This window comes from Carcharodon carcharias (assembly GCF_017639515.1).
Source record: "Carcharodon carcharias isolate sCarCar2 chromosome 39 unlocalized genomic scaffold, sCarCar2.pri SUPER_39_unloc_18, whole genome shotgun sequence".
NCBI classification, from domain to species: domain Eukaryota; kingdom Metazoa; phylum Chordata; class Chondrichthyes; order Lamniformes; family Lamnidae; genus Carcharodon; species Carcharodon carcharias.
The window spans coordinates 162,501-172,500 of NW_024470823.1; the positions used below are offsets into that span (position 1 = coordinate 162,501).

Consider the following 10,000-nt stretch of genomic DNA (forward strand, 5'->3'; position numbering starts at 1 on the left):
TCAGTACTGAGGGAGTGCTGCACTGTCAGAGGGTCAGTACTGAGGGAGTGCTGCACTGTCAGAGGGTCAGTACTGAGGGAGTGCTGCACTGTCAGAGGGTCAGTACTGAGGGAGTGCTGCACTGTCAGAGGGTCAGTACTGAGGGAGTGCTGCACTGTCAGGGGGTCAGTACTGAGGGAGTGAGGCACTGTCGGAGGGTCAGTACTGAGGGAGTGCTGCACTGTCAGAGGGTCAGTACTGAGGGAGTGCTGCACTGTCCGAGGGTCAGTACTGAGGGAGTGCTGTACTGTCAGGGGGTCAGTACTGAGGGAGTGAGGCACTGTCGGAGGGTCAGTACTGAGGGAGTGAGGCACTGTCGGAGGGTCAGTACTGAGGGAGTGCTGCACTGTCAGAGGGTCAGTACTGAGGGAGTGCTGCACTGTCAGAGGGTCAGTACTGAGGGAGTGCTGCACTGTCGGAGGGTCAGTACTGAGGGAGTGCTGCACTGTCAGAGGGTCAGTACTGAGGGAGTGAGGCACTGTCGGAGGGTCAGTAATGAGGGAGTGCTGCACTGTCAGAGGGTCAGTACTGAGGGAGTGAGGCACTGTCAGAGGGTCAGTACTGAGGGAGTGCTGCACTGTCAGAGGGTCAGTGCTGAGGGAGTGAGGCACTGTCGGAGGGTCAGTACTGAGGGAGTGCTGCACTGGCAGAGGGTCAGTACTGAGGGAGTGCTGCACTGTCAGAGGGTCAGTACTGAGGGAGTGCCGCACTGTCGGAGGGTCAGTACTGAGGGAGTGCTGCACTGTCAGAGGGTCAGTACTGAGGGAGTGCTGCACTGTCAGAGGGTCAGTACTGAGGGAGTGCTGCACTGTCAGACGGTCAGTACTGAGGGAGTGCCGCACTGTCAGAGGGTCAGTACTGAGGGAGTGCCGCACTGTCAGAGGGTCAGTACTGAGGGAGTGCCGCACTGTCGGAGGGTCAGTACGGAGGGAGTGCTGCACTGTCGAAGGGTCAGTACTGAGGGAGTGCTGCACTGTCTGAGGGTCAGTACTGAGGGAGTGCCGCACTGTCGGAGGGTCAGTACTGAGGGAGTGCCGCACTGTCAGGGGGTCAGTACTGAGGGAGTGAGGCACTGTCAGAGGGTCAGTACTGAGGGAGTGAGGCACTGTCGGAGGGTCAGTACTGAGGGAGTGAGGCACTGTCGGAGGGTCAGTACTGAGGGAGTGAGGCACTGTCGGAGGGTCAGTACTGAGGGAGTGCTGCACTGTCAGAGGGTCAGTACTGAGGGAGTGCTGCACTGTCGGAGGGTCAGTACTGAGGGAGTGCTGCACTGTCAGAGGGTCAGTACTGAGGGAGTGCTGCACTGTCGGAGGGTCAGTACTGAGGGAGTGCCGCACTGTCGTTTCTGTGAAAAGGTGATGCAATTAATCCCCCTCCCTCCCTCTCTCCCTCCCTCCCTCCCCCTCCCTGTCAATGTTTCCCCGTCCAGTATTTATCCGGTTTCCCCTTTTTGAAAATGCCGATTGAATCTGCTTCCACCGCCCTTTCAGGCAGCGCCTTCCAGACCACACCGACTCGCCGTGTTTAAAACTAAATCTTTCCCCCTGTCTCCCCCCCACCACCCCCACCCCCCATCCCCCTCTGGTTCTTTCCCCCGATCGCCCTCAATCTGTGTGTCCCTCTGGTTCCCGACCCTCCAGCCACCGGAGACAGTTTCTCCTCATTGACCCACCCATCGCACAGACCCTTCCCGATTCCGAACGCCTCGATTCGATCTCCCCCTTAACCTTCTCCGCTTCCGAGGAGAACGAGGAAACCACCCCCCCCCCCCCCACCCCCAGTCTTCTCTCTCTCTGCGCGGACTGAAACCCCTCGCGTCCTCCTGTTTAAATTGAGTAATTGAGGAATCCTTTACCCCTTTGCAGACAGAGACTGCCTCACGTGACAGGCTTTTCGGGTAGGTCACACTCTGTTCCAAAATGCACTGGAAGAGCTCATCCTCATCTTCCCCATCGTATGGGGGCTGTGGAGGTCAAACCAACAGGTTAGCAGGTCTTCAATCTGATATCACAGGGAGATGTATATAGTCTAGAATTTGAGATCCATAATCCAGGCCGACACTCCCCCCGGTGCCAGTACTGAGGGAGTGCTGCACTGTCAGGGGGTCAGTACTGAGGGAGAGCCGCACTGTCAGAGGGTCAGTACTGAGGGAGTGCTCCACTGTCAGAGGGTCAGTACTGAGGGAGTGCAGCACTGTCAGAGGGTCAGTACTGAGGGAGTGCTGCACTGTCAGAGGGTCAGTACTGAGCGAGTGCTGCACTGTCAGAGGGTCAGTTCTGAGGGAGTGCTGCACTGTCAGAGGGTCAGTACTGAGGGAGTGCTGCACTGTCGGAGGGTCAGTACTGAGGGAGTGCTGCACTGTCGGAGGGTCAGTACTGAGGGAGTGCTGCACTGTCAGAGGGTCAGTACTGAGGGAGTGCTGCACTGTCGGAGGGTCAGTACTGAGGGAGTGCTGCACTGTCGGAGGGTCAGTACTGAGGGAGTGCTGCACTGTCAGAGGGTCAGTACTGAGGGAGTGCTGCACTGTCGGAGGGTCAGTACTGAGGGAGCGCTGCACTATCGGAGGGAGATGTATATACTCTAGGATTTGAGGTGCCGTCTTTCAGGATGGGGCACTAAACTATTCGAAGATGGGCGAGGGGGTGAATTCCCCCTCCGGTGTCCTGGGGAGCAGCGTTTAACTCTCCACCAACAGGTGAGCTCCTGGGTCACAATCGTGCTGTTGTTAGTGGGATATTGCTGTGCACAAAGTAGCTTGCTACGTTCCTCACGTTACGACAGGTGGGTCCTCTGTCTTTCGAGAGGGGTTTAGGTGGGATACGGTTAACCCTTACCTGTCCAGCCAGCATCTCGTACAAGAGAACTCCAAACGTCCACCAGTCAACAGACAGCCCATACGATTGGTAAGCAATAATCTGTAGGGGGGGGATAGAAATTATAGTTACACTCAACGGAGGGGGGATTAACCCTCTCACCCACCTCTCCCCCCATTTACACTCAGACACCGGGCAGCGTCTTCCCCTATCGGAGGTGGGGGGGTTAATTCTGTCTGTACCTCTGGTGCCATGTAATCCGGTGTTCCACAAAAAGTCCGAGTTGTGTTTCCATCAAAAACGTTCTCCTTGCACATCCCAAAGTCAGCAATTTTGATGTGTCCCTCAGAATCAAGCATCACGTTATCTAACTTCAGATCCCTGACGGGGAACAAATCGAAATGTAACAGAACTGCAATACCGAAAGCACCATCCCAACAGACTCAAACCCCTTCCCGTTCACTCCCACTGTACACAATCCCAATCCCAAACCCCTTCCCGTTCACTCCCACTGTACACAATCCCAATGGACCCAAACCCCTTCCTGTTCACTCCCACTGTACACAATCCCAATCCCAAACCCCTTCCTGTTCACTCTCACTGTACACAATCCCAATGGACCCAAACCCCTTCGCGTTCACTCCCACTGTACACAATCCCAATCCCAAACCCCTTCCCGTTCACTCCCACTGTACACAATCCCAATCCCAAACCCCTTCCCGTTCACTCCCACTGTACACAATCCCAATCCCAAACCCCTTCCCGTTCACTCCCACTGTACACAATCCCAATCCCAAACCCCTTCCCGTTCACTCCCACTGTACACAATCCCAATGGACCCAGACCCCTTCCCGTTCACTCCCACTGTACACAAACCCAATACCAAACCCCTTCCCGTTCACTCCCACTGTACACAATCCCAATGGACCCAAAACCCTTCCCGTTCACTCCCACTGTACACAATCCCAATGGACCCAAACCCCTTCCCGTCCACTCCCATTGTACAAAATCCAAATCCCAAACACCTTCCCGCTCACTCCCACTGTACACAATCCCAATGGACCCAAACCACTTCCCGTTCACTCCCACTGTACACAATCCCAATGGACCCAAACCACTTCCTGTTCACTGCCACTGTACACAATTCCAATCCCAAACCCATTCCCGTTCACTCCGACTGTACACAATCCCAATGGACCCAAATCCCTTCCCGTTCACTCCCACTGTACACAATCCCAATCTCAAACCCCTTCCCGTTCACTCCCACTGTACACAATCCCAATCCCAAACCCCTTCCCGTTCACTCCCACTGTACACAATCCCAATGGCCCCAAACCCATTCCCGTTCACTCCCACTGTACACAATCCCAATCCCAAAACCCTTCCCGTTCACTCCCACTGTACACAATCCCAATGGAACCAAACCCCTTCCCATTCACTCCCACTATACACAATCCCCATGAACCCAAACCCCTTCCCGCTCACTCCCACTGTACACAATCCCAATGGACCCAAAACCCTTCCCGTTCACACCCACTGTACACAATCCCCATGAACCCAAACCCCTTCCCGCTCACTCCCACTGTACACAATCCCAATGGACCCAAACCCCTTCCCGTCCACTCCCATTGTACAAAATCCAAATCCCAAACACCTTCCCGCTCACTCCCACTGTACACAATCCCAATAGAACCCAAACCACTTCCCGTTCACTCCCACTGTACACAATCCCAATGGACACAAACCCCTTCCTGTTCACTCCCACTGTACACAATCCCAATGGACCCAAACCGCTTCCCGTTCACTCCCACTGTACACAATCCCAATGGACCCAAACCCCTTCCCATTCACTCCCACTGTACACAGTCCCAATGGACCCAAACCCCTTCCCGTTCACTCCCACTGTACACAATCCCAATCTCAAATCCCATCCCGTTCACTCCCACTGTACACAATCCCAATCCCAAAACCCTTCCCGTTCACTCCCACTGTACACAATCCCAATCCCAAACCCCTTCCCGTTCACTCCCACTGTACACAATCCCAATCCCAAACCCCTTCCCGTTCACTCCCATTGTACACAATCCCAATCCCAAACCCCTTACTGTTCACTCCCACTGTACACAATCCCAATCCCAAACCCCTTCCCGTTCACACCCACTGTACACAATCCCAATCCCAAACCCCTTCCCATTCACTACCACTGTACACAATCCCAATGGACACAAACCCCTTCCCGTTCACTCCCACTGTACACAATCGCAATCCCAAACCCCTTCCTGTTCACTCCCACTGTACCCAATCCCAATCCCAAACCCCTTCCCATTCACTCCCACTGTACACAATCCCAATCCCAAACCCCTTCCCATTCACTCCCACTGTACATAATCCCAATCCCAAACTCCTTCCCGTTCACTCACACTGTACACAATCCCAATCCCAAACCCATTCCCGTTCACTCCCACTGTATACAATCCCAATCCCAAACCCCTTCCCGTTCACTCCCACTGTACACAATCCCAATCCCAAACCCCTTCCCGTTCACTCCCACTGTACACAATCCCAATCCCAAACCCCTTCCTGTTCACTCCCACTGTACACACTACCAATGGACCCAAAGCCCTTCCCGTTCACTCCCACTGTACACAATCCCAATGGACCCAAACCCCTTCCCGTTCACTCCCACTGTACACTTTCCCAATGCACCCAAACCCCTTCCTGCTCACTCCCACTGTACCCAATCCCAGTCCCAAATCACTTCCCGTTCACTCCCACTGTACACAATCCCAATCCCAAACCCCTTCCTGTTCACTCCCACTGTACCCAATCCCAGTCCCAAATCACTTCCCGCTCACTCCCACTGTACACAATCCCAATCCCAAATCCCTTCCAGTTCACTCACAATGTACACAATCCCAATCCCAAACCCCTTCCCATTCAATCCCACTGTACACAATCCCAATGGACCCAAACCCCTTCCCGTCCACTCCCACTGTACACAATCCAAATCCCTTAAACCTTCCCATTCACTCCGACTGTAAACAATCCCAACGGACTCAAACCCCTTCCCGTTCACTCCCACTGTACACAATCCCAATCCCAAACCCCTTCCCGTTCACTCCCACTGTACACAATCCCAGTCCCAAATCACTTCCCGCTCACTCCCACTGTACACAATCCCAATCCCAAACCCCTTCCCGTTCACTCCCACTGTACACAATCCCAATCCCAAAGCCCTTCCCGTTAACTCCAACTGTACACAATCCCAATCCCAAACCCCTTCCCGTTCACTCCCACTGTACACAATCCCAGTCCCAAATCACTTCCCGCTCACTCCCACTGTACACAATCCCAATCCCAAACCCCTTCCCGTTCAATCCCACTGTACACAATCCCAATCCCAAAGCCCTTCCCGTTCAATCCCACTGTACACAATCCCAATGGACCCAAACCCCTTCCTGTTCACTCCCACTGTACACAATCCCTATGGACCCAAACCCCTTCTCGTTCACTCCCACTGTACACAGTCCCAATCCCAAACCCATTGCCGTTCACACCGACTGTACACAATCCCAATGGACCCAAACCCCTTCCCGTTCACTCCCACTGTACACAATCCCAATGGACCCAAACCCCTTCCCATTCACTTCCACTGTACACAATCCCAATCCCCTTCCCGTTCACTCCCACTGTCCATAATCCCAATCCCAAACCCCTTGCCGTTCACTCCCACTGTACACAATCCCAATCCCAAACCCCTTCCCGTTCACTCCCACTGTACACAATCTCAATCCCAAACGCCTTCCCGTTCACTCCCACTGTACAAAATCCCAATCCCAAACCCCTTCCCGTTCACTCCCACTGTACACAATCCCAATCTCAAATCCCATCCCGTTCACTCCCACTGTACACAATCCCAATCCCAAACCCCTTACTGTTCACTCCCACTGTACACAATCCCAATCCCAAACCCCTTCCCGTTCACTCCCACTGTACACAATCCCAATCCCAAACCCTTACTGTTCACTCCCACTGTACACAATCCCAATCCCAAACCCCTTCCCATTCATTCCCACTGTACACAACCCCAATCCCAAACCCCTTGCCGTTCACTCCCACTGTACACAATCCCAATCCCAAACCCCTTCCCGTTCACACCCACTGTACACAATCCCAATGGACCCAAACCCCTTCCCGTTCACTCCCACTGTACACAATCCCAATCCCAAACCCCTTCCCGTTCACTCCCACTGTACACAATCCCAATCCCAAACCCCTTCCTGTTCACTCCCACTGTACCCAATCCCAGTCCCAAATCACTTCCCGCTCACTCCCACTGTAGACAATCCCAATCCCAAACCCTTTCCCGTTCACTCCCAATGTACACAATCCCAATCCCAAACCCCTTCCCGTTCAATCCCACTGTACACAATCCCAATGGACCCAAACCCCTTCTTGTTCTCTCCCACTGTACACAATCCCAATCCCAAACCCCTTCCCGTTCACTCCCACTGTACACAATCCCAATGGACCCAAAACCTTTCCCGTTCACTCCCACTGTACACAATCCCAATGGACCCAAACCCCTTCCCGTTCACTCCCACTGTACACAATCCCAATCCCAAACCCCTTCCCGTTCACTCCCACTGTACACAATCCCAATCCCAAACCCCTTCCCGTTCACTCCCACTGTACACAATCCCAATGGACCCAAACCCCTTCTTGTTCACTCCCACTGTACACAATCCCAATCCCAAACCACTTCCCATTCACTCCCACTGTACACAATCCCAATGGACCCAAACCCCTTCCCGTTCACTCCCACTGTACACAATCCCAATCCCAAACCCATTCCCGTTCACTCCGACTGTACACAATCCCAATTGACCCAAACCCCTTCCCGTTAACTCCCACTGTACACAATCCCAATTGACCCAAACCCCTTCCCGTTCACACCCACTGTACACAATCCCAATCCCAAACCCATTCCTGTTCACTCCCACTGTACACAATCCCAATGGCCCCAAACCCCTTCCTGTTCACTCCCACTGTACACAATCCCAATGGACCCAAACCCCTTCCCATTCACCCCGACTGTACACAATCCCAATCCCCTTCCCGTTCACTCCCACTGTACACAATTCCAATCCCAAAACCCTTCCCGTTCACTCCCACTGTACACAATCCCAATCCCAATCCCCTTCCCGTTCACTCCCACTGTACACAATCCCAATGGACCCAAACCCCTTCCCGTTCACTCCCACTGTACACAATCCCAATCCCAAACCCCTTCCTGTTCACTCCCACTGTACACAATCCCAATCCCAAACCCCTTCCCATTCACTCCCACTGTACACAATCCCAATGGACCCAAACCCCTTCCTGTTCACTCCCACTTTACACAATCCCAATGGACCCAAACCCCATCCCGTTCACTCCCACTGTACACAATCCCAATCCCAAACCCCTTCCCGTTCACTCCCACTTTACACAATCCCAATCCCAAACCCCTTCCCGCTCACTCCCACTTTACACAATCCAAATGGACCCAAACCCCTTCCTGTTCACTCCCACTGTACACAATCCCAATCCCAAAACTGTTCCCGTTCACTCCCACTGTACACAATCCCAATCCCAAACCCCTTCCCGTTCACTCCCACTGTACACAATCCCAATCCCAAACCCCTTCCCGTTCACTCCCACTGTACACAATCCAAATCCCAAACCTCTTCCCGCTCACTCCCACTGTACACAATCCCAATCCCAAACCCCTTCCCGTTCACTCCCTGTGCCATGACACACAAATGGGATCTTGCTGTACCTGTATATAATACCATTGTTGTGGAGATAGAAGAGTCCAATTGCAATTTCGGCTGCGTAGAAGCTACAAGGTGACATTGGGACAGAGAGGCGGAGAGAGAGGGAGAGAATTTTTAGAGTTGAGTTCAACGTCAGCACTCTCCATCATACCCGACATTGCAAAACCCTTGCATAATCGACTGTGGCTCATGGTGCAGTGTTTATCAATTAGCAGCAATTGATTAGATATCAGAGGACTGTCGAAGCAGTGAGAGAGTGCAAGCCAGTGTGTGAGAGACCAAGATAGAGAGAGAGAGTGACAGAGAGAGAAGAGAGAGAGACACAGAGACAGAGAGAGACAGTTAGAGACAGAGTGAAAGAGGCAGTGACAGAGATAGACAGAGAGAGAGAGAGACACAGAGAGACAGGGAGAGAGACGAGGGAGATAGAGAGAGACAGAGAGAGAGAGATAGAGAGATAGACAGAGAGAGAGAGACACAGAGAGAGAGGGAGGGAGAGAGAGAGATAGAGAGAGACAGAGAGAGAAACAGAGAGAGACAGTTAGAGACAGTGAGAGACAAAGTTAGACAGAGAGAGAGACAGAGTGAGAGACAGAGTGAGAGACAGAGAGAGAGACAGAGAGAGAGACAGAGAGAGAGAGACAGAGAAAGCAAGAGAGAGAGACACAGAGACAAAGAGAGACAGTTAGAGACAGAGTGAAAGAGGCAGTGACAGAGATAGACAGAGAGAGAGAGAGACAGAGAGAGAGGGAGAGAGACGAGGGAGATAGAGAGAGACAGAGAGAGAGATAGAGAGATAGACAGAGAGAGAGACACACAGAGAGAGAGGGAGGGAGAGAGAGAGATAGAGAGAGACAGAGATAGAGAGAGACAGAGAGAGAGATAGAGAGAGACAGAGACAAACAGAGAGAAACAGAGAGAGACAGTTAGAGACAGTGAGAGACAAAGTTAGACAGAGAGAGAGAGAGTGAGAGACAGAGAGACAGAGAGAGAGACAGAGAGAGAGACAGAGAGAGAGAGACAGAGAAAGCAAGAGAGAGAGAGACACAGAGACAAAGAGAGACAGAGAGAGAGAGTGAGACAGAGAGAGAGAGACAGAGTTAGAGACAGCGTGAGAGACAAAGAGAGTCAGTGAGAGAGAGAGGGAGGAAGTGATGAAGACAGCGACAGAGAGAGAGAAAGAGTGACAGACAGAGAGAGAGACAGAGAGAGAGACAGAGAGAGAGACAGAGAGAGAGACAGAGAGAGAGACAGAGAAAGCAAGTGAGAGAGACACACAGACAAAGAGAGACAGAGAGAGAAAGAGTGAGACACAGAGAGACAGAGAGA

At 52.8% G+C, this 10,000-nt stretch overlaps 1 protein-coding gene across 1 annotated transcript in view; it reads right to left on the reverse strand.

The window, feature by feature from the left end:
* LOC121274943 (protein kinase C alpha type-like) overlaps positions 1-10,000 on the reverse strand; it is a 22,055-nt gene that overhangs the window by 5,678 nt on the left and 6,377 nt on the right. Inside the window, exons 4-7 of the mRNA XM_041182315.1 lie at positions 8,674-8,736; positions 3,095-3,233; positions 2,874-2,954; positions 1,895-2,002 (exon numbers count right to left, since the gene is read on the reverse strand). Coding sequence (XP_041038249.1) covers positions 1,895-2,002; positions 2,874-2,954; positions 3,095-3,233; positions 8,674-8,736 — 391 coding nt within the window. The remainder of the gene's footprint in view (positions 1-1,894; positions 2,003-2,873; positions 2,955-3,094; positions 3,234-8,673; positions 8,737-10,000) is intronic.